Raw genomic sequence first — 25,343 nt, forward strand, 5'->3', positions numbered from 1 at the left:
CCTGTCAGATAGAACTCAGTTTGTTCAGCTTGATGGCAAAACGGGCAACATGCTAACCATCCATAAGGGAGTGCCACAAGGACCTGTAGTTGGTCCACTGCGGTTTACTATTTACATTGACAATATGGGCCAATTTACATTTTTTATGCATATGTAACCACAATTTACTGTTGTAAAATTTACTTCAAAAATGATCTCCTGTTTCTTAATTCCCTGTTCTGCTGCAGTGGGATCTATCGATCTATCTATCTATCCAATGACCCATCGATGAATCTATTAGTGCTGACAAATAAATAGTAATTTTTAATCGTCACCGCGATATGAACATGCTCGATAAACACATTTCAAAAGACTGCCGAGACTGGCGTTAGAATGCATCTACATATGCAAATCAGATTTATTTTGCTTCCTTAGTTTCTTACTTGTATGGGAAAAGAAAAATGTTAAACTAACTCAGAGAACTGGAGTGGAGTTTTGTTTTCTCCTCTAGACAGTGGTGCGCCGTGCGTGCCGCACCAGTTCCTGCTCCGGTTTTCCTGTCTTTTTATATTAGATCTTCAGTATTTGTTCATTTATTGCATATCGCAATATTGAACAATGTTATTGCGCATCACAAATATAATATAATAATAATAATATATATATACAGTTTGTCTATCTATCTACCAATCTATCTTTCTTTCTCTCTCTCTCTGTTGGAAATCCTGTTAATAAGTGGTGTGTATCCTACATGGTGCTTGGCAAGCTGGATCTCGATGGCCTTGGGGTCTCCTCCTCCTTCTGCTCCTCCATCCTTCCCCTGCTCCCCCAGCAGCTCCTCTGTGCTCCTCATCCAGGCCAGGAGCTCGTCCAGGGCGTGCTGGAACTGGCCCAGAGCCAGCAGGCCGGCCTCAAGCTTGTGCTGTTAGAAAGAAGAAAGAGACATTAGACAAAAAAAACAACAACAAAAAAAAAAAAAACATTTCACACCGGAGTCAGGTTATCATTTGGTGAGAGAACACGATGATCGTGATGGATGCTGGACCTTGCAGCAGCTCTTGTCAAAACCTTTCTGTGGATGACCGTTTGGTCCAGGTTCTGATCTTCTAGTCCGGGCTCTGATCTGCGGTCCGGGTTCTGACCTTCATGTCCAAGCTCTTACATGCCTGTGGATGCCTTTCGGCTCCGAATTCTGACCTTAATGTCTAGTTTCTGAGCTGTCTACAGGCCCGGACTGGCCATCGGGAGCACCGTGAGTTTTCCCACTGGCCTGGCCTTCTAAATGTCCCGCAGGTATGCAGGCCACTATTATGCCGCTCAGAATGGGTCATTGCGTCGATAAAAATAATAATAACAATTAAAAAAATATTAATTTTCTCCTTGATTATTTTGATTTAAAAAGTAATTTTAGCACTCCTAATTTCCGGACGCTCCGGGAGCGCCGTCTGGAGCAGAGTGTGCTGCGCTGTGGAGCGATGGCTGTGTCCGACCGCTTGACTGGCAGTTGTGTCACATGGTGCATGTGCAGTCTGTTCCACGTCTACGTGAAAAGGCACGGGGCTACGCTACCTTTCTGTGTAAATGTACAGTGGGAGTGGGCGGGAGGTAATGATGCTTGCATTGTTATCAAGTCAATGACGATGAACGTGAAACTACAATTATATAGGCCTAGTTTGAGTACTCCCATGACGTCAAAAGCTATTGAACAATTGAATGAATGGGCGGGTTTACAGTTGAAATTGAACAAGCCCCGTCAGGACACATAAGAAGGGGGGAGACTAGCAGCCCACTGGGAGCCGCCTGGTCTGGTCTATGTTGCAACCTGTCTGTGGACGACCGTCTGGTCCTGGTTCGTGGGTACTGACCTGTCTGTGGATGATCTTCTGGTCCAGGTTCTTCCAGAGGATCTTCAGTTCCTCCATGGGCTCCTGGAGGGCGCAGCGGTCCTCCTCCTCCTCCACCTTCTTCAGCAGGAGGCTGGCCTGGTGGCTCAGACGCTCCATCTCGATCTGCAGTTGGTACGCCTCGCCCTTAAACTCCTGAGGAACGCACAAACACACATATCATCGAGTAGAATCCTCAATATTCCATTTCCATTTCATCTTATGACACAAGCCACAGTGCATAAATGTTATCCTGTGCATATAATCTATTTTTGTACATTAGGTTATTTTTCAATGTTTTATTGGGCTATTTCTGTGTGGTGGTAAAATAAATTCAAGAAATTATGACAAACTCCTTGTATATTAAAATGTACTTGGCTGAACAGATTCCGATTCATTCATTTGGGTTCAGGCAGGCAAATTCAGTCTCGATAAACTTCTAATTTCCACTCTTTAATGTCAACAGAAAGCTCTTCTGCAATAGGTAGACAGGCGTGGCTGGTGGAGTTCTCAATCCAGACTGTTGCCACGGGTGGTGCCCCAGCGGCGGAACAAGCCGCCCAGCTTGTAACGCTCTGCAGAGACACCCTCAACCTTCAGGAAACACCTGGAAACCAGGAATGAGCTGATCCCCAGAAAAGAGTCCGCCAAATGAATAAATCTAATGTTAAATAAATGCCCTAAATGACACTCCAATAAAATGTTATTCTCAGAAGATATCGGGAGCATAAATATCACGAGAAACCAGCGCGTTTTTCACCTTCAGTTCTCCGATCTGGTGCTTGACGGTGTCCAGGTCGGTGCCGACGGGGGGCATGGCGTCCAGCCTGCTCTCCAGGATGTCCACCCAGTCGAACATTCCCTGTGGAGAGCCAGTCGTATCAGAATTCCAAAACCTTGGCCGATAGCACTTCTTATAATGACATCATCCCATAATGCCTCGCCACTATGTGTCCTGCGAAACACTAAAAACGTCACTAACATCTACCACTGTGCTTATTATTATGCCCGACCGATGGCTGGTGACGCACGACTCGCGAGGGATTCGGTCGTAACGAGCGATCCTTTCAAAGGACTGGGGTGTCTGGAGTCGCACCTCAAAAGAGTGAATCTCATGGCTCGAGAACTGAAATTTCGATTTTCGGGGGGAATTCCATTTCACAACTCAAGAGCCTCAGAACCAACTCCTCCTTTAACTGAGCGACTGGGCAAGGACCAAACCTAGGAAAAGCCCTCACGCTCAGAGTTAAACACGTCGCTGTTCTGGATGGAACTGAGGAATGAGGGGAATGGCAGCAGCATTGCAATTTTGATCTTTCGACACAAGAGCCCATTTTCCGTTACTTATGTGCTTTCTGAGTGGAATTTGAAAGCAACTTCAGTTGAAAAAGGCTGCTTCGTCACGATCACGACCAGGACCTCTGCTGGAAACTACAACTCATCTGCTGCTTTTCACCACAGTAAACCTTCAGTGTGAAGCTTTAAAAATAAATAAATAAATAAAAAGCCATTGACATCAAAGTTAGCGTCTCCGAGGACTTTTCCCTTAAAACAGAAAGGTAATATTAATGCAACAAGTTCCCTAAATTACGCACAGTTAAAATGTTTTAACGAGAAGACTGACAGCTTGATCCAGATATAAAATGTCATGGTGGTTTGTTGTTTATGGGTTCAAACTTCACAGGCTTCCCACTAACTGTCGTGTAATTAAAAGTAAGCAGCATTCAAGTAGTGAAGCTTTTAGGTTATTCGTCTGAGTTCTAACGTTTACTCTCAAAAGGGTCTTTCTCGATCACTGCAGAGCTACAAGGAAATGAAAGTGAAAGAGAAATAAAAGTGGTTCAAATCAATTTAAACTGTTCCGAGTCTGAGGGACTGAATGAGGGAACGTTTTGGGTTTAAGAAGCATCTAAGGCTGCATCTCGGCTGGATATCGCTAAAAACACTTAACACGGGGATGGGTGCAAATCATTGGGTGATAAGTTAATATAATATCAATGTATTATTTCAATATATTTATGAAATGATAATAAAGCGCTGAGAAAAAAAATAGAAAAAAATAGTGATAAGAACTACACCTAAGAATTGTCTAGAAAACATGCCAAGGTACAATAAACCTGAAAATCAACAAATTAACTATCAAAAAATAAAGATAACAATGAACAATAGGAAAAATTTACCTCAAATATAAACCAGAAAATATTGACACAACACGACCTAAAAATGAACCAGGAGATTACATTTCACAATCTCGAAAAAATTGTTTTTTCCTGCGTTAAAGTGAAGTTTTCTGAACTTCATAGCTTTGTTCTAGTTTCTGATCAGTTCCCATAATATCAACAATACCGCACGAAGAGTCAGTTTCATGGTGTTACTGGTGGCATTATATCACTGTGTGTTAGATATTATTCCAGCTACAGAGCCTCTCAATACGTTGTACGTTGGTCTCTCCAGCCCATAAAATGAATGGCGCAGAGTGGATCCACTTAGGACACCTCAGACATTTTGTGATGGTTTCCACTGACCGTGCCTGCTATGATTACACAAGAGGCACTGCCAGATTCAGCACGACCACGCCCATCCAACAAGCCCTCATGTATGAGTCTTCTATGATAAATGACGGAGACGGTGTAAAACAACGCATATGAGTGCATTTGTTACAAAATCCCATTTTTTTACCGTCTTCCCCCACGTTAAAAGTCTGTGTTTATGAAGCTGTATATCAAACACAAACCGAGCTATTCACATCTCCCTTATGAAGTATGGTCAGTTTGGGAGCTCTCTGATCTTCTGATGTGAGTCTACATGAGTTTATGTGGAAGCAGTCCAGTCCAAACAGGAGCGTTCCAAACTCTTCCGCAGGAAAATATTTTTATACAAGAATCCGTTTTTCATGGGAGACCCTGGGGATGCTGAAAAAACATTGTTGTGTTTTGTTCTACATCTCAAAATGTTATTAGGGTGACTGCTTGGTAGATATATCACCACGCCGGTACCTGCAGTCCATCCTGGAACTGCACGGCGGCCTGCATGGCCTCCTCCAGCCTCTCCACGCGCTCCTTCCAGGTCTTCTCCAGGTTCTCCCAGGCTGAGTTCACCTGGGAAACACATGCAGCAGGGGTTAGACGGATAAATGAGAAGATGGATAGATAGATGGATAGACAGAGAGATAGACAGACAGAGAGATAGACAGACAGATAGATAGATGGATAGACAGAGAGATAGACAGACAGATAGACAGATAGATAGATGGATAGACATAGATAGACAGATAGATCGATGGCTAGACAGATAGATCGATGGATAGACAGATAGATCGATGGATAGACAGATAGATAGACAGATAGAGAAATAGATAGAGACAGACAGATAGATAGATAGATAGATAGATAGATACAATAGACAGACAGACAGACAGACAGACAGACAGACAGACAGACAGACGAGGTGAAGAGAGAGAACAACGCTGAGGGTCCCACCTCATCCAGGCTCTTCTTGATCACTGGTTTGTCTGGTTCTCCGCAGGCCGTCATCAGCTCCGCTCCCAGGTTCCTGACCACGCCCAGCTCCTCCTGGAGGCCTTCCACCTCCTCCTTGAAGCTCTGGAGGGAAAACACGTTCAATATTCTCAACCAGGGCAGGAACGGAGACAAAATCCGTAGTGAAATGTGGTCGGCATGAACCTTGAGAGTCAACGCAACAACAAACACAAGCTGTTGATCTGATGCATTTGATGCGTAATGCTGCGTGAAGTATTTGTCATTTTTGAGTTTTGCAATATCACAAATGAATGTTTTTGTAATGATTTTAAGAAAACTTCACTATTAAACCATCATTGTGAGGAGAAATAATGATTGAAAACGAAAAAAAAAGTTCTCCGAGGAAAGATCATGATCCTTCAATGTCTAAATTGATGACCTCAAACTGAAATTTTGTTACATGAACACATTTTTATAAAGAGGCATTTTGCTTGCTTCTTCTTCTTGCTTTTGCCGCTGAGCAGCTTTGGATTAATCATCATCCAAAATCCTTCATTTTAGAAATAAACAATAGACACAAACATTAGACATGATTTGGTAATGATATTGAGCAGAATCTAAAATTTACATTTCCAGATGTTTATCTATTCATTTACATGTATTTATCCATATTTTTTCTATCTTAGATTTTTATTTCCCAATTTTGATACATTTTTCCAAATTGATTAAAAATTGTATTAAAATCTTCAGATTTCAATTTTTTTTTTACCCTTATTAATTCATTTACATATGCTCATTTAATTTTTTTTAATTATGTTTTTCCCCAATGTGACTAAATTTCATTTAAAAGTTTTCACCTCGACGAACTCCAGCTGCTGCTTGACGACGGAGGGGTCGACGCCGGGCTCCTCCAGCTCCCTGAGCAGGTCCAGGCCGTCCCGCGTGGACGCCACCAGGGCCTGCTGCTCGCACCAGAACTTCTCAGCCAGGTCCATGACGTCCAGCAGCTTGGCCTCGCGCTCCTCCAGCAGGGCCTGCACGTCGGTCCACAGCAGCACCATGTGCTCCAGCTTGTCATGGACCGCTGGGGGACACACATGAGATATATAACATACTGTACCAATAACATGAATAAAAACACACAGCAACGCATGGATATTAAATGAGGGGGAACAAGGCATTCCCTACTAATTATAGTTCATTATTATAAGGTGTTATCAACATTCATTATATCAGACAGTATCAGTTTGCAAAGCTAAAAACTATTACTATAGAATTCATTTGGCAGTTGATGATTTTTCATCATTAGATTTATTTTATATTGCACATCTTTTTATTGTTTATTGTTCTGTATATTTTTTATTACATATTTTTACGATTTTCAAATTTCTTCATAATTATAGCATATTTTTTATGTGAGCTGCTGTGAAACTGCAATTTCCCTCTGGGGATGGATCTATCTATCCATCCAGCCGCAAGACACTTAGTCCCTGACAAGCGAGCCCCAAAAAAGTAGCCTATTTTTACTGGAAAACCAAAAAAAACTGGCAACCCTCCCCCATAGCGTGTACCACATCAAACCCTGGAGAATACCGTGACACTGTTGAGCCGGGAAATCTATTCATCAAATTACTGTCATCTGTTAAGTAGTTTATGTTATGTAGTTAATCTGGCCAAGGCTTCCAAGTCATGTAACTCCAAGCAGGCATATAGTAAATGTTGCCATTTCTAATGGAATTCTGGAACTTCCACACTGACCATCTGATGGATTAGCACTTTAAATGGTCAAATGTACCAAATGAGTGTTTATTAAAATAAATCAAAATTTTTATGTGAACATTCAAACATTAAATAGAGGGTTTTTAATAAAATCTTTATGTAGTGTTCTTTAGAATTTGAACTAATTATAATATGATTATTTTTACTGCCTGCTAAGCACATTAGTTGAGGTCAACCCTATTTTGGCTACTCGCATTTTATGTAAATTGTATTTCAATTACTTATTTTATGCATATTTGTATTTCTAACACAAACAATAAATACAAATGAGTATTTGGGAAGGCAGTTCCACCTCTCTTGTTCTCTAAATAAAACCTACAGTATATTCTACTGGCGCTGTTGGCACCGTGCTCCGGGCGGGTTATCTCCCAAAAAGGGAGACTTTCTGTGTGGAGTTTGCATGTTCTCCCCGCGCTCGCATGGGGTTTCCTCCACCTCACGTCAGTAAGGACCCCCCCCAAAAAACATGCACACGTCATCGTCTGACCAGCGATGGACACTCGTCACCAGGTCCCCGGGCGCGTCGACGAACGCTGCCCACTGCTCCTGGCTGCCCCCCCGGAGGAAGGACAAGCCAGGATGGGTTAAATGTGTTGTGTGATAATTAAAGATTCTTCTCTCTCTGTTCTCCTAATAAATACATGAAATTAAGTGAACAACTCCCGTACCTTTGGCCGAGGTGTCCCTGTCGGCGCCCTCGGAGCGGGCGAGCATCTCGTCCCCGCGCTGCCGCAGCGTGTGGTACGCCGGCTGCAGCTTCTCCAGCTCCAGCGACACCGCCCGGTTCTCTGCCACCTGCTCCCGGATCCGCTCCACCTCCACCCAGATGGACGGAGGCTGACGCAGCCGCTCGGAGATCCGCTCGAGGGACTCCAGCATGGGGTCGATCTTATCATGGAACTGGTGGAGGACGGGGGGGAAAGGAAAAAAGTCGAAATAAAATATATATATGACACTTTACAAAAAAAATAATTGTATAATCTAATAATAATATTAATATATAATTATAATAATAAAAATAGCTGCACGCAGCAATACACAGGGCCAAGTTTAGTCATTTTAGGTACGTGAAAAGCTTCTGTGAAAAGCAGCACAAGTGACATGACAGAGTGAGGTCAGTGATGACTTTCTGTGGATTATTTATAGTTTTCAAGGTCTTGGTTTTCTGAAGCTCTCAGAGTCCGTGAAACGCCTCAGAGACTCCCACAGTTTATAAGTTACGACTTCCTCGAAGCGAGGAGGGACACAACGGCGCATCTTACACAGGATGACTGTAGTTGCAGACAGAATGCCGTCATTTACAAAAAGAGTGGAAGAGATGAAATACCAGGAGGCAGCGTGACGCTGGGTGCAGTCCTGTCCTGCTTGGTACGTAGAGAGCTGCACTCTCAGTGACGGACAGGTGACCGTTTGGTGCCGCGTGGGGCGATGATGTCGTAGTGACGGAAGCGTGACCGTTTGGCGCCGCGTGGGGGAAACAATGACGTAGTCACGGAATGACGCGGTTACTACTTTCTGTGATTATTTACACTTTTCCAGGTCCAATTTGTTTTCCATGCGTTTCGAATTCATGATACAGTTTCTATCTTACGACTTCCTCAAATCCCGCAGAGCAAGGAGGCACACAATGCCTATATCAGTTGGAAGGGTATCATCAAAGGAACACACTGTGCAAATATAGTTTCAGTATGCCTCACCGTTCATAAGTTATTGGCTAAAACGTTAAACACGTGATAACAGACCAGATAGTGGCGCTGCCGGTACCCGGTGTTAATGTGTCCCCACCATACACCGACCCGGCGCGGGGCAGGCTACTTTTAGCCAGACGTGAAAAACATCAGAAATTCCTTTTTTCCACCAAAATTAGATGATAGAAGATTTATGTCCCACAAGTTGTTTTCTATCTCCCAACGTATTTTCAAAACTGAGTTTGATTCCTAAATATGAGATAAATATTAAAGCAACGAGGCTACGTGATCCGTCAGCATTTCACAGGGAACGAAGTTACTCACCCACTCACAAAAGAGTGCAGAGGGTGACGTTACGGTTCCCTTTGGTTCAAACATGCAGATCAAGAACATCCTCCCATATTTCGAGTGATGTGAAGACAGAATGAAACCGTTCTGATAAAATAATGTAATAAATTAACCTGGACTTCTTCGCCTGGTTAAAAAAAAAAAAAAGGTTGCGCTGATGCCGCTGACAGCGCTCCAAGGACACGAAGAGGAGGAGCCAACGTCACTTCAATTCTCCTGGGATCTGATTGAATGATCTGCCAAATTGTTTGCCGGCTGAACTAATAACGGTCCTAAAAGCACCATATGAACTACCTCAGGGAATTAACAGTCGTAATGGTTAAAAATCACGTTCGATGTTTTTTTAACGTGATTTTAACCACTTCAACCAACTTAGAATGAAATTAGAAAACAATTCAAAAGAAGTCTAATGAGGTCAGAGGCCTCATTAAGATCCTTTCGCGTTCTGACCTGGGTGGACTTGGACATGGCTTCGTCCAGTGTGGCGGCCCTCTGCTGGACGTCGGCCCTGAGTCGGGTGTAGAGCCTCTCGGCGGCCTGGTACTTGTCCCGGATGGGGACCCCCTCCAGCGGACTGAGCTCCAGCAGCTGGGGGCCCGTCTTGGTCATCTTGTCCAGGTGGGGCTTGTGCTCGGCGATCAGCTCCCGTAGTGTCTGTGACGGAATTTATGAAACGCATCGTCAGCTAATAAGGCTGTAATTAAAATGAGCCTGAAATATGCTATTATACAGCAATGATCAAAAAATAAATAAAAAGCTAAAAGTCCTTTAATTAACCCTGTGACAAAACACACTGATTCTAAGTCGCTTTGGCTCAAAGTGTACGCTAAATAATGTCACACAATGCATTACATAACTAAGTGTATTTATCTGAACTGATCTCCTTGGTGTCATACCCGGAGCTCCTCCTGCTGCTGCCTGAGGGCCTCGTGCTGGATGGCGGGGGGTGGCAGGTGGCTCAGGGACCCCAGAGTGGCCTCCAGCCAGGGCCACAGCTCTTGGTGGGACTCCCAGAACTGGGAGGCCAGGGACTGGGCCCGCTCCAGCTGCAGGAGGCGCTCGGAGCTCAGCTGGCTCACCAGCCCGTAGCGCTCCACCAGGGCCTCCGTCCTGGCCTGGGCAAATGAAAGAAAAGACAATCATGTAAATAATCTTCTCCATCCATCACTGGGAAAGGGTTTTATTTTACAGATTGGTACTTTGAGTGATGTAACTTCACTACATCCATATTCCTGCATCATCTTTCTACCTGTGTCCGTCTATATTAATTCGGTATGTCCCCGAATACGACATTCGGGAATGCACAGAAAATGCGATGGAAACATATTTCTCTGACCTGAAGTTGCTTATCATTCAAAAAAAAAAGAAAGAGTGAGCGAGAGAGAAAGAGAGAGAGAGAGAGAGAGAAAGAGAGAGACCTAAGCAGGATGGTGCTGACCAGATGTCCCCCAGTAAAAGGCGGGGTGGTGGTGGGGTTCAGACAGTTCAAAAAACTTGGTTTAATTAAAAATAAAAATAAAGAAGAGAGAGAGAGAAAGAGAATGTGACTTCCGGTAAAAACGACGGCCACTTCCAGTCTTCTATCCGAATACAGATAGAGATCTATATCTATCCATTTATCTTTATCTATCTAAACCGATCCACATATGTATCTTTGTTATCCAAACCTTATTGTTTTTGATCAGGTTAATTAGGTTAAGGTAAGAGAGTGTCAAATGAATACTGGAGTCTTCCTCTAAACAGCAGAAAAACACGGCCACTCTTTGACCTTGAAGATCAGCTGTTCCTCCTGGTTCTTGCCGTTCACGATGGCCTCTCCGGTCTTCACCAGCTCGTCCACGGCGTCTTTGTGCCTCATGAGGTCCATGGAGAAGACCTGGGGAGAGCGGCGGGAGAGCGGCTTTGATTTGACTGACACAGAGGACAGAAGTAGCATGTGGTGTTTCCTGCACTCCGTTTGCTCTTCCCTTCCAAAGGGTCCCTGACCTTCTGAGCCTGGAGCTGAGCGGAGGTCTGGTCCTGCTCCAGTCTGATCTCCCCCACGGACTGAAGCTTCTTCTCTGCCTCGGCCAGCCAGGCCAGCTCCGTCTCCTCTGCTCGGTCAAACTGCGAGGAGACAAGCAGCGTCGGTCACCAGACATCGTAGAGTAGAGGGAGGTAGAGTAGAGGTGGAGTAGAGGTAGAGTAGGGGTAGAGTTACAGTAGAGGTGTGGAATAGAAGCAGAGTAGGGCAGATGGGGGTAGAGTAGCGGTATAGTAGAGCAGAGGTTGAGGGAGGTAGAGAAGAGCTAGATTAGGGGTAGAGTAGAGATAAAGTAGAGTAGAGGTAGAGTATTGGTATAGTAGAGCAGAGGTCGAGGGAGGTAGAGAAGAGGTAGATCGGGGTAGAATAGAGATAAAGTAGATTGGAGGTAGAGTCGAGAAGGAGTAGAGGGGGGGTGAGTGGCGGTGGAGTAGAGTAGTGCTAGAGTAAAGGTAGATTTTGGGGCGGTAGAATAGAGTAGAGGTAGATTAAAGACAGAGCAAGGATATAGTAAAGGTAGAGTAGAGGGTGTCAAGTACAGGGAGAGTAGCAGCAGAGTAGAAGTAAAGGTAGAGTAGAGGGAGGTAGAGTAGAGCTAGAGTAAGGCTAGAGGTATAGCATAGTTGGGCAGATGGAGGTAGAGTAGCGTTATAGTAGAGCAGAGGTAGGTAGAGAAGAGCTAGATGAGGGGTAGAGTAGAGATAAAGCAGAGTGGAGGTAGAGTCGAGATGGAGTAGACGTAGAGTAGAGCTAAAGTAGGGGTAGAGCAGAAGCAGAGTGGAGGGAGGGTGAGTAGCGGTGGAGTAGAGTAGTGGTAGAGTAAAGACAGCAGGGGCAGAGTAAAGGTAGAGGGTGTCAAATACAGGGAGACTAGCGGCAGGGTAGAAGTTAAGGTAGAGTAGAGGGAGGTACAGTTGAGGTAGAGTGGAGTAGAAGTAGAGGAAGAGTAGAGGTAGAATAGGGGGAGATATAGTAGAGGTAGAGCACAGTGGACATATTCAATCAAGACCAAAGAAAACAGAAACAAAAAAACAACAAAAAAAAGGGTTTTCTTCCATTAGCATTAGCACTATGCTAGCCCCAAAGCGCCCGCGTTTTTCCACAATATTAATCAATCATTTGATTGATTGATTGGGGAACCTGCTGTGTTTTCATTTCTACCTCCTGGGCCTTGAGCGTGTCGGCGTAGATGCGGTCCACGTGCACGCTGAGCGCCTCGCTGACGGCCCGGTAGCGCTCGTTGTCCTCGGCCACCATCTTGTCCAGACCCTCCCTGGTGTGCCAGGGCACCATGTCCAGCAGCGAGCCGCTCAGCTGGTTCAGAAGGTCCACCTGGGGCTTCTGGTCCCGGGCCTCCTGCAGCAGGGCCTGGAAGACACAGCGGTAGCAGCAGGGTTTAAACCTCCACCTTCATCCAAAAACACCAGAACTGCAGATATTGAGCTTTTTTAAATCTCATTTTAAGACTCATTTCAACAACAATTAAGACCTTTTTTTTGCCCAATAAGCACTTAAATTCAATAAAGTATTGGAGGTTAGAATACATAACCCCTCCTGACCTTGTGGCGGTCCTGGGCCTGAGGGTCCTGGTCTCCTGAGAAGGTCCTGGTTTCCTCCTCCACGTCCTTGATCCAGGAGCTGAGCTTCTGGTGGACCTCCTGGAGCTCGGTGGACAGAACCAGGACCCGGCCCAGAGAGTCCGACACGGCCCGGCTCATGGACCTGATTTCGGCGTACTTGGACTTTATCCCGTCCAGCTTTCCCTGGATGGCAAACACCTCGTCACCTACAGAACCAAAGAGGAGGATTCACATTTTGGAAATCTTCACTACACTGAAAACTTTAACGATACAGGTTATATTTTATAGGATAATAGCCTAGTCGTTCATAACTGTTTTTAGCCAACAATCACATTTTAATGCCTATGAAAACCGATGAAGGTCAAATAATAATGGATGAAATGTCATATTCTTAAAGCAAATATTGATCTCTCTCTATATGTAAATTCTTGGTGATGACAAAATCAGGATTCCCTCATCAGTTCTCTATAGAGTATCGGTAGAGTAGGGGGGCGTGGGGTACAGGTAGAGTAGAGGTGAAGAGTCGAGCTTGAGAACAGCAGAGGTAGAGCGGACGTAGAGTCGAGGGAGAATAGAGGTTAGAGTAGAGGTAGAGTAGACCCGAGGAGAGGTGGAGTAGATAGAGGAAGGGTAGAGTAGAGGTAGAGTAGACATAGAGTAGAAATAGAGTACAGTAGAGGTAGGGCAGAGGTAAGCTGCTTTCACACATGCACTGCAACCCTGAAGTTACCCAGACATTACCCAGAGGAGCTCTCTGTGAGAATGCAAATGTCAGAGTCAGTTGGACCGGACATTCAACAGACTTTACCTGGCCAGCACCCCAGTACAAAGTCTGTGTAATGTCCCATTGAGCCCATGTGTGAATAGAGCAGGTCATTGTCCGGAGCAATCACTGTGGGCATGTTGATAAAAACAAGACGGGTTTTCCCCCCGATTTTCGCAGCATACTTTTTGCGTCATGTCCACCCCTTGCCGAAACCAAACAGAGTATTTCTAGTAGGTGAGTACTCATCTGACACGGACAATCTCCTGTTATGTGCTACATGTGTGAAAGGGCAACTCCGGACAATGTGGGCCTGATTCTCCGGACATTGTCCAGAGTTCATATGAGAAAATGGCAGTAGAGTACAGCAGAGGTAGAGTCTACCGAGTAGAGGAGTAGAGTATAGCAGAGGTAGAGAAGAGGTAGAGTCAGGGCGACTCTTCCTATAGGTGACATAGGCGGCCGCCTAGGGCGCCGTCCCAAGGGGGGCATGGGGAGGGAGTAACCAGGGCGCAATTTGTGCACCTGTCTCCCTCTCCAACACTCCCGACGGTGCCAACCAGGCGCGATTAGCGCGCCAACACAGTCATTTTGTTTTCGATGTAGGTTAGCTTACTGCATCTCCTTATGGAGCGAAACAAGCACCGGATGGAACACTTTCTCAGTCACTCTCTCACACCGCCGCCCCCCATCCCCGCCTGCCCCGTCAACAGTTTGCCTAGAGCTGCAAAATGGCTAGAGCCGGAACTGAGTAGAGTAGAGGTAGAGCAGACATATACTAGAAGTAGAAGTAGCATAGAAGTAGAAGTAGAGCAGAGGTAGAGGTAAAGTAGAGGTAGAGCCGAGGTAGAGGTAGAACAGAGCTAGAAGTAAAGTAGAGTAGAGGTAAAGTAGAGGTAGAGTGGAGCAGAGGTAGAACAGAGCTAGAAGTAAAGTAGAGGTAGCGGTAGCGTAGAGGTAAAGTAGAGCAGAGGCAGTGGTAGCGCAGAGGTAGAGTAGGGGTAGAGTAGAGGTAGATCCTACCGGTGGTCTGCTTCAGCAGCTCCATGCCGTTAGCGACGGCCTGGTCCACGTTCTGCTTCCTCAGCTCTATATCCCTCTCTAACGCCTGGAAAACAAAGCAAACCCTCACTCAGACCTGAAGAGACGGAGATAAAATGCGCTTAAAGGACAAAGGCTTCACCTTCAGTTTACTAATCAGCACACATATTTGAGCAGACGATGGCTGACATTTATTTATTTATTTAATATTGGCCCTATTTTGGGGTTTTGGGAGATTTTAACAGTATGGTGAGAAACCAACCGTAAAGATATTTCCTGGTCCCCCTGATCATTTTTGTCGAAGGAAATTCTTGTTTTCAATTATATTTGTCAGATTTTGTGCCTTGTCTCTCTCTCTGCCCTTTCAGATAGAATTAACACAAATAAAAAACTGCAGAATTACGTACCTTTCAATTGTCAGGACATCATTTTTAAAAAGGTTTCTCACTATATCGTTCAACTTTTCCAATAACTAGTGTGCTGACTGGTAAACGGGCTAAAGCTCCATAATTAAAGAACACCCCTTTAAAGTAGAGGAAAACACATTCAGAAAAACTAAACGGGGGAAAAATGAATTTGAAATATGGATTTGAAACAAGACACAAGGCGAGTCTGAGGCCGGAGGAGCAGCAGCAGCAGTAGCAGGGTGGTGTTGGTACCAGATGTTCGTGGAGCTGCTCCTCCACAGCCTGGAGCCTCCAGTCCCGGGCAGAGGCCTCCCCCAGCCGGGCGTGGACCTCGTCCAGCCAGGTCAGCAGCTCCACCTCATCCCGGCCAAACAGCCGGGCGTTGGCCAGCGCCCGCTGCAGCGCCTCCGCCCGTGTCCTGCAGCGCTCTTGCAGCTCCATGTAGCCGGCCTGAGCGGCGGCCATCTTGGACTGGACCAGTTCCCTGTCGTCCACCGAGCCCACGGCCTGCAGTTTCTGGGCCAGGCCCAGTGCCCGGTACAGGGCTTTACCCTGGTCCAGGATCTCCACCTCTACGGCCTGGGGCCACCCAATAAACACCCCAAAGTCAAACAAAACACGGAACATGGGAGGACGACGAAAACACAAAAAACACAAAACAGGACAAAAATGAATGAAAAGGGGAAATTATAACGACAAACACCAAAACTCAACAAAAGGAGGTATAAAAATAATATGAACCAGGGCCCAACAATAACTTTTACAAGTGGTTGCCAAGATGCCAAATTTTAATCTTTCAAAATGAGTTTCCAAACTGCGCATATCTTCATTTTTTCTAAGATATGAAAAGTGGTTCACAATGGGGCAACCAGAACTTTGTCAATGGCCCAGTTCCTGACAATGGCCCAAATGTGGTTGCCCGGGGCAACTGGGCAATTGTTATTGTCTGGCCCTGTTAACATAACATAATATAATTAAACCGAAAAATGGGTGAAAAAGAATAACAGTGAAGAAAAGATGCTGATGGATATTTGTCTTTTCTTCAACAAAATGGAGACATGGGGAGCTGAGGGTGGAGCACAGCCCGTGTTGGAGGTGTGTTTGTGGTGTTTTCTGTGTTGAAGGCATGTTCTGTGTTGGAGGCCGTTTCTGTGTTGGATGCATTTGAAGGCGTGTTCTGTGCTGGAGGCGTGTTCTGTGCTGGAGGCGTGTTCTGTGTTAGAGGCGTGTTCTGTGTTAGAGGCGTGTTCTGTGTTAGAGGCGTGTTCTGTGTTAGAGGCGTGTTCTGTGCTTGTGGCATGTTCTGTGCTGGAGGCGTTTTCTCTGCTGGAGGCGTGTTCTGTGTTGGAGGCGTGTTCTGTGCTGGAGGCGTGTTCTGTGCTGGAGGCGTGTTCCAGGCGTGTTTCCCACCTTGTGCCGGGCGATCTGACCCTCCAGCTTGGCGGTCTCGGTGCCGGTGGGCTCGGCGTTCGCCAGGAGCTTCTCAGTGCAGAGCAGCCAGTCGCTCAGAGGCTCTAGGGTCTCATGAAACTGCTGGGTCACCACCAGGATGCTCTCCAGCTGCTTCTGCCTGGAGGGTGCAACATTTATATACATACACAACAGTTATATATAAAATATATATTATACACCGATCAGCCATAACATTAAAACCACCGCTAATAACCATGAATATAGTGTAGCTCCCCCTCGTGCCCGGCAACAGCTCCGACCGGTGGAGGAATGGACTCCACAAGACCTCTGAAGGTGTCAAGACATTAGCAGCAGATCCTTTAAGTCCTGGTAGTTGCGAATGGGCATGCAGGACACAGGACTGAATCGTTGACATTTTGTTGAACTGTGATATTAAAATGTCTTGGACTCAGGCACCATTCAAATGTCTAATTCAGCCAATCACCGGTTGCCGATATATTCGTCCAATCGCCCAAGCCACCGGCCCCTGGTTTGTACTAGGGATGTTAACGACACAGTTTCACCCCAAAATGGACGGTTATTTTCCCAGCACCACACCACATAAGCAGAGCTCCAGACTGAGACCATTTAGTTGCATTATGCGACCATTTTTGGAGTCAGTGGTACTAACTTTAGAACTAGGAGCACCACCGCGACTTGCAAATATGCCAACTTTTTTTTTTTTTAAATCATCATCGTATATCATGTGAAACACTAGGAGGGAGCGAGAATGGTGTGTGTGTGTGTGTGTGTGTGTGTGTGTGTGTGTGTGTGTGTGTGAGACAGAGAGAGATGGAGAGCTGAGGCTCTCGCAGTGTCCACAATATCAACACTGATATTGATTTGCCTCTTCTGTATGACGCGCCCCCGACTCGCCTTTGTCACAGCGGCGCTCGTCAATGTCAAAATCTCCAAAAGTAGAGACATTTTTTTAAATTCCTTAATGATTTATTTCTGTTAAAGCACTACTGCACCTTGTGAAATTTTCCTTTAAAATAAGACAGAACATTGCTATTTCTGTAAATTGTCTATTCATTACAAAAGCATTAATCAGTAATACAGTTAAGATGTAAAAAATATGAATGTGCTGCGTTGCATGCCGATTTCATTGGGGCTCCTAAATGTTGCGCTGGTGCTCCTAAAGTTTGCAGTGGGGAGCACCAGTGCTACACGTGTAAAAAGTTAGTCTGGAGCCCTGCCTGTACGGCAGTTAACGATTGCGTTGAAAATAGGACTATTGAATATAAAATGTGGTTAATCTTCAATTAACATTTTTTATTCAATGTAATATATATATTTTTTTTAAGTTCAAATAAAAAACAACAACCCTGCAGTACACCAAATTTCCCCTAGTGGTACCCCCACCCTTTGAGAAACACTGATGTAGAGCCGTACATCTCCGTAATACATATAAATATAACATATAAATCATTAATTTACACCATTTTTAAGTGGAATAAATAACATATGATAAGTACCATTTTAGCCTCTTTAAAAAATAGAGAATATATATAATAAATATACCATTAAAAAATGCATATCATTTCATGGTCGAGGAAAACTTGTTGAGATTTAGTTCTAAAACCCCCTAAAAAGTTATTATTTGTCATATATTCACATCTGAGGTGGTGCAACCGACCTGCTCTCTGCCCTCTGTAGCAGCGCGTCCCACCTCCACCCGAGGTTCTCCACCTCCCTGGAAACCTTTTCGCCATCCTCCCCCTCGGCAAGCTCCGCCACCTTCCCTCCTTCCCTCCGGATCAGCTCCACCGTGGGCTGGCGGTCGTCCAGCAGCCTCTGCAGGAGCTGCCAGGGAGACAAAGAGTCGGGGAGAGTTAGTGGACCGCCCCCCTGGTGGTGGGAGCGTGAATAACATCACTCCAGTTCAATAGAAACGTATTAAGGAAAACCATAAAACTAAATGGATTGTTCTGGTGTCAAACTTCCAACAATGGGCGCTAATAAACACTGATGGATGTCTGGAAAATAATGCTGCTGTAAATCTGAAGGGTGTGTGTGTATATGTGTGTGTGTGTGTGTGTGTGTGTGTGTGTGTGAGTGAGTGAGTGTGTTGGAATGTCCGGCCTGAGGAATATATATATATATATATATATATATATATATATATATATATAAAAATAAAATAATATATTTTTTGATCATAAATTGTTTTTGTATAATGATAATTATTATTATTATCCTATTAATAATAGTTATTATCATTATTATCATATAATAATGACTTATGACTGAAATAATTTGATATTATTAAAATTTTTAATGATTAAATATTTTATATATTTAAAATTATAAATCGTATTATGGAGAGCATTCATTGCATTCAAATGTAAAAAATATGATAATTAATATATATATACATAATATAAATAAAGTATAATTGATCGATAAATCGATGTCCTTCGTTATTTAACCTATAAGCATATATAATTTGTTTTTATTTAATGTTTTGTTTCAAGGACTTTCTAACCATTTTTTGCTAAAAACGCTTTATAATAACTACTAAATAAATTACATTATTACTGCGCTCACCTTCTGCTCCTGGATCTGCGCCTTGACCACTTTGAACTCCGCGGACGGAGCCTTCTGATTGGTCACCAGCTCCTCGGTGTCCGACAGCCATCCCAGCAGAGACTCCAGGGCATCCTGGAACCTCCCGCAGTGTAACAGGGCCTCGTGCAGCTGCGCCGAGCGCTCTGCGATCTGCAGGGAAACGGCGAACATAAATGTTTTTAGGACTGGGTCTGGGTCTCTGGGTCAACCTCTGGGGCTCAGAGGGAGACCCAGAGGAATGAGTCGGATGTTACGTAGCAGATCAAGATCTGGTGCAGATATGGACGACGAGACGCCAATTTACGTATTAAACATTACTACGATTCTTATATTTAAACAGACACGATATCGTGTATTTTCTTATTTTCACTGAAGTCATCACCATCACCGGCCGGTACCTCTCCTTCGCTCAGGGTCTTTTTTCCCCTCCCCCCGTGCCGTTCAGAAAGTGCCGTTTTTCCCGATCCTGTGTTCCATCTAAACGCAGCATCAGTTGTTGAGGAACAAAAAGGAGTTCCCAGCCATGTTTGCTGTTGGTCGTTCTTCCGGAAGCCTCCATCTACTTCTACTTCCTCTAGCTCCGGGGGGTATTTTTTCCTCGACTGCTCACTGTTGCTCCAGTGAGTACTACTACTTCCGTTTTTTTTTTTTGTTTTTTTTTTTTAATCCTGGAAACGTCCTGCACGCACAGGCTCCCGTTGACACAAAAACAAGACCGCAGATTGTTCAGTGCTTATCGATAAGACAACATCTTCATCTATTAAATTCTCGTTAGCAATTAATCGATAGTGGACGAATTTAGTATTTTTCAAATTAGATGTTTGTTAATATGATGAACGTCGGCGCTGATACGCAAAAATTTGCTAAATGGGTCTGCGGGTCTTAAAAAACAATAAAAATCGACGGTAGGGGCGGCGGGCAAGTAATGTAATCGGTGTATGCTCCGAACACCGTGTAACCCCGGCAACCCTAATGGCAGGCAAAGGCACCGCAGCCCCGGTGTTGTCGGGCGACGCACGCACGCACGCACACGCACACGCACACACACACACACACACACTCATTCACGTGATGTAAGAGTTGCATGAATTCCGATTTGACTGTTCAGACCAAGGTCGCACTGCAAAAAAATCAGACCTGTATCCGACTTAGCAACACAAATGAAAGTGGCCCAAACCCGAATTTAGAAGATCAGATTCCATGTGATTTGTGCTGTTCACACTGTTATTAAAAAACAAAACCAAAAAAAAAAACCCAGATCTGATTCACATATAAGCAAAATCACAATCACAATAATCGAAGGCTACGTTCACATTCCAAGCTTGGAATGTGAACGTAGCCTTCGATTATTGTGATCGATTAATCGATCCACATCTACACAGCACGGTGAGCTGACAGCGAACCTCCATGAATAATTTAGACCACAGAAGGACAGTGAAACGAGGTACGAAGATGATCAGCACAGACAGACATAAATGCGTCGCTCTCTTTGATTATTGTGATCGGTTCATCGGTTGATTGTTCGACCCCTCGTGCAAAACGGGAGACCGGCACCTTCTTGTTGAGGGAGTTCCAGCTGCTGTTGGCGTTCTCCAGGTCGTCTTCCAGGCCCTGAGTGCAGGTTGCCTTGGCGGCGTTCTGGATCAGGCCCTGACCCAGAGAGTTGATGTCCTGGAGCTGAGTCTGGAGAGGATCGATCTCCTGCTTCTGGAAGACCTGACAGCCAAAATAACACGAAATATACGACTTTTACGCTTTGAAAAAAAAAAATTCAAGTTATACCACACATCAACAATCACAGCCTGCAAGAAGTGAATTATTGGCAAAATCTTGACTTTCAATTGATAGTTTACAGTGACTAAGTTAATAATTATCAATATTATTGTAGAGATATGATTTAGAATACTAAAAATACACAAATACAAAACATATATATAGAAATATACATATTAAAGAATAATTTATAGTTAAATTCAACTGTGCATTATTCTGTTTAAGTTTTAATCTATATTGTATTTTATTGTTGATTACATTTTTATGTTTATTGTAATTACTTTGAAAGATTTCTCTATCTACTGTAGATTACCACATTTTTCTTTTGTAAATGTTTATCATTAGATTTATTGTATATTGAGGTTTATTACATATTGCCTTTCGTTTTTCCCCATTTTATTCTCTTGACTTCATCATTATTGCCTGTTGTTTTTGATGTGAGCTGCTGCGACACTGCAATTTCCCACCGGGGATGAATCAAGTTTCTATTTATATATCTGTCCATCTATCTATCCACCTATCATTTATCTCTTCATCTATCCATCCATCCATCAGTCTATCTAAAAAGGGTTGGAAATGGCATTTCCTGCAGTATCCCTCCCTCCACATCATCTCCAGGTCACTGTTAAATCCAGGAATCAAACCCTCGCTCAGCAGCCTCTGGAAGGGCGGAGTGATGGCCCAGCTCTGCGTCATGGCCCAGCTGTGCAGGATCACACAGCCGGCTAAACCTAATTCGGCCTGCGTGTAATCTGATATGCGAGGAAGACGCCGAGCCAGAAGCCCGGCAGCGCTAATCCAGAGCCACATCCATCCGTCGAGTAAAACACGTGTTTGGCCATAAAAACAACAACAGACAGGCAGAGACGGGGAAGGAGGCTCCTTCTGGTTATTTCTTGGCACCTGCGTGGAGAAGCCGTCCAAGAGGTCCATCTGAGGACAGGCTGCCATGGCGGACACTAGGGACTCCAACTCCAGGCCGGCAGCCTTGTCCAGGGCCAGCACACTGCCGTTGGGGAGGCAGGCCTCCACCGACTGCAGGAAGTCCTCCAGCTCCTCCAGGGTGTACCTGGACGCCCCGTGTTGCACCACGCAGTGCTTGGAGCGCTCAGCAGGGGGCGTCTCGGGCTGCGTTACCACCACGCTGACCAGGTCGCAGTCCCCCGGTGAGGACGCTTCCTCCAGCAGCTCAGCCGTGGAAAGCTCATTGTAGTCTGTTAAGGTCCTGGAGCGCCGTGCGCAGCTGCCGTTCTGGGTCCTGCAGGCGGAGCCTGAAGACAACCTGCCTATGGAGTACCGGTGTTCTCCGTCAGTGGCGACCTCCCTCCCGCAGAGCTCGCCTGCTGGGAGCTCCTGGACCAGGCCTCTGCTGTGGTAGAGAGACCTGGATGGGTTTTCCCGGGCCGGCGAGAAGGGGAACTCCTCTTGGCCCGAGCTGAAGGACCGCCCCGTGTTCAGGTCCCCAGATATGTGCATGGCCTCCGAGGAGGACAGGCTCCTGCTCCGGGGGCCCGGCCTCTTGCGGTGCCTGTGACCGCGGCGTTCCCTCTCCACAGTGGGGCTGTACAAGCCAGAGTCCTCCTCTGAGGTCAGCGAGCTGGTGACACTCTGGCCTCGCCTGCCGCCACTCACGAGCACCGCGGGACGCTCCACAGCGTCCGTCCGCAAGCTGGCACTGCGGCTGGCGTATCCTGCCAGGCCGGAGTACCCCACCAGGTTGGTGTACCCCGGCAGGTTGGCGGGGACAAATGCCCGCCAGGAGCGCCGGTGGGGTGGCGGCAGCTCCTTCTGGTCCGCCCCCTGGAGGCGGGTCTTGGGCAGCAGCGTGTCCGCTCCTCGGATCACGTCGCCGTTGAGCTTCGGGCCGTCAAAGAGGCAGCGCTCGTCCAGCAGGGGGGGCTTGCGGCTCCGCAGCTCGAAGGCACTGGAGGACGATAGGACCCCATTCCCCATGTCCAGGGAGCGGTGCACGTAGGGCAGTGTGCCCGTCAGGTGGCGCGACGCCAGGCTGCCCTTGGAGCCCAGGTCAATCTGCTCGTTGAGGCGCACGGTGTCGTAGATGGACCTCTGGGGGACGTAGCAGTCGTCAATGTTCAGGTCCTCCTCCTCCCCCTTCCCCAGGCAGGAGGGGTGCTGGCGGAGGCAGTCCGGCCGGCTCAGAGGCTTCCCCATCCCAGACAATGGAAGCACCACAAAGACCCAGTGATGCTCCAGGGATAAAGGCTGTTCTGCTGCCGGCTTCAGTCTGAAGCAATGTGTGAATAATTTAATTAAGATCTAAGATTGCATAAAAAGAAGTGACTTTGTTTTCCTCCTTTCTGACATAAGTAAAAAATATATATATAAAAAAAAATTAGTTTCAAAATATAAAAATCTAATATAAAATATCAAATAGATGTTTTATTAACAAGAAAGAGTGCTTTAATAATAAGAACAATAATAATTTGGAAAAACAAAATTATATTTAAAAAAACACACGGAAAAAAGCTTACAAAAAAATCTTTGTAGTAGCTTAGAACCGAGTACGAGGAAAGCTAAAGTCTTTATCGTCATAAATATTCCTCATGGATCTTCGTGACCAAACTTCCATCCCAGTCCTTCCGGGTCAGAGAGTTCCTTCGACTTGGTCTGTCGGGAGAATCCCGAGAGCATCCGTGCGAGTCCATCCAGCGCAAAGAGATTTATTACATCCACAGAAGACAAATCCTCAGAGTACCCAAAAACCCCCCCACCCCCCCAAAAAACAAAACAAAACAAAACAAAAAAAAAAAACCGAAAACCCCAACCTGCTACAACGAGAGAAGCCGGTGGTGCTGGGTGAGCGGAGAAGCCCTCCCTAGCTCTCCCATGGTTCCCCTGGCTCTGACAGATCCTCGCGGCCGGGGCTCCGGAGGCTCCGGGCCCCACCCCCGCTCATTATTCAGCCAACATCTGCCACAGCTCCAGCACATGTTGATTGGTGGACGCGTGACCCTTTTCTTCTTTTTTTTTTTTTTTTGTTGTTCTAATTCCCCCTTATGTCTCCAGCTCTATGACTTCACCGCTAAGCCCAGAAGCTCTGAGCCGGCATCCCGGCGCTCTCCTCAACCTCCCTGGGACTGAGCAGGAAGTAAGAGGGAGCGGAGCAGCGAACCAGCTTTAGAAAAAAACAAACACAACAAGCCCGGGCCAGCGCTGTCATGATGACATCACACGGAGCTGAAACTGATACCGGCTCTTTTCCTTTTTTTTCTTTTTAACTCCTGTCAGTGTTTTTCCCTGTGGTGGACCGTTGCCGTGGACCCTGCAGATCTGCTAAATTACTGAGGAATGCCGAGGGGGGCGTGCAGCGGGTGCCAGGCCATTTAACGCCCCATCCCTCTGCCAGGTTAACGACGCTCCGAAGGCTCTCTGTGTCCAAGATGGATGCAAGAAGATAATGAAATGAATGAATGAATGCGGAGGTAGCCAGGAGAGGGGTCTGGCGCCCCGCGTCCTGAGAAGAGGCAGAGACCCCAGAAGAGACGGCAAAGAGATCCACGCACGGAAAATGTGAAATCCACTAAATGATCCCAGTGCATTTTAATCTCCATCTGTGCATTGCGTTAATGGAGGCACATTACTCAACTTTAATCCTTCCTTTAAAAATTTGCCAGCACCCTCTTTATTTTTTTTTCCCCAAAAGCCTTTCATATCGCAAACAATTTCTTACAAGCGCGGGTCGAGGTCATGCGAGGGACGCATTACGCATTTTTCTATTTAAGAAAGTGACAGAATGGAATCTGCTCACAGCGCCGCTCATCAGTCATTCCAAATATTAGGTGTTGGAGCCAAACCACGAACACAACTACGGCTTCGAGTTGGAGACCTGCCGTAAAATCCCATTTCCCAGGAGGCCGCAGGGCCACAGGGGTTCGGTTTCACCTCGTGGGAGAGTGTCACTGTGGTCGGGCAGTGAGTCAGCAGCCCCACGGGGGCCAAACAGCCCTGCAGGGTCCATACAGCCCCACGGGGACCATACAGCCCTGCAGCGTCCATACAGCCCCACAGGGTCCAATACAGCCCCACAGGGTCCAAACTGCCCCACAGCCCTAAGGGGTCCACACAGCCCTAGGGGTCCATACAACACCATATTTCAACCTCATCCCATCCAGTGTCGGGAAGCGCTACAGTGATTCAGAACGGAGAAATTCCTTTTTGGGATCAGGGGAGACGATGATGTAATGTCTGAGTAGCGTGCGGAGAAAAGACACTACACTTATTTCCACCTCCCACAGTCCAATACATTACACATTCTTGTGACTAACCTCCCCTCCTTTCAAGGTATGCGGAATGTACACACACAAAACGTGCACTTCCACCAGAACGTTCTTCAGAAAACGATCCAAAAGCAACGCCGAGAACAGGGAGTACGAGAGTGAGACTACGAGCCCCAAACCCAGAGCCGTCCCTTCACAAAGCCTTGACCTAAAATGGTAACAGCGCATAAAACAAGGCCGTCTTAGCGCTGTCCTGCACTGTTTATTTGATATTTTTGTTGCCAACGCTGCCCAGGAACCTACAGAACCACGCACTGCAGCAGCAACAGCGGAACGTAA

At 45.9% G+C, this 25,343-nt stretch overlaps 1 protein-coding gene across 1 annotated transcript in view; it reads right to left on the reverse strand.

The window, feature by feature from the left end:
* Positions 1–25,343, reverse strand: part of dst (dystonin) — a gene marked incomplete at its 5' end in the record, with an annotated part of 180,712 nt that overhangs the window by 29,064 nt on the left and 126,305 nt on the right. Inside the window, 19 exons of the mRNA XM_080016404.1 lie at positions 731–901; positions 1,845–2,018; positions 2,623–2,724; positions 4,859–4,960; positions 5,342–5,464; positions 6,199–6,425; positions 7,789–8,020; positions 9,607–9,810; positions 10,053–10,271; positions 10,925–11,032; positions 11,143–11,262; positions 12,341–12,547; positions 12,739–12,965; positions 14,546–14,630; positions 15,223–15,549; positions 16,381–16,540; positions 18,062–18,228; positions 18,973–19,143; positions 20,548–20,709. Coding sequence (XP_079872530.1) covers positions 731–901; positions 1,845–2,018; positions 2,623–2,724; positions 4,859–4,960; positions 5,342–5,464; positions 6,199–6,425; positions 7,789–8,020; positions 9,607–9,810; positions 10,053–10,271; positions 10,925–11,032; positions 11,143–11,262; positions 12,341–12,547; positions 12,739–12,965; positions 14,546–14,630; positions 15,223–15,549; positions 16,381–16,540; positions 18,062–18,228; positions 18,973–19,143; positions 20,548–20,709 — 3,288 coding nt within the window. The remainder of the gene's footprint in view (positions 1–730; positions 902–1,844; positions 2,019–2,622; positions 2,725–4,858; positions 4,961–5,341; positions 5,465–6,198; positions 6,426–7,788; positions 8,021–9,606; positions 9,811–10,052; positions 10,272–10,924; positions 11,033–11,142; positions 11,263–12,340; positions 12,548–12,738; positions 12,966–14,545; positions 14,631–15,222; positions 15,550–16,380; positions 16,541–18,061; positions 18,229–18,972; positions 19,144–20,547; positions 20,710–25,343) is intronic.

Source organism: Zeus faber (genome assembly GCF_960531495.2).
Source record: "Zeus faber genome assembly, chromosome: 16".
NCBI lineage: Eukaryota > Metazoa > Chordata > Actinopteri > Zeiformes > Zeidae > Zeus > Zeus faber.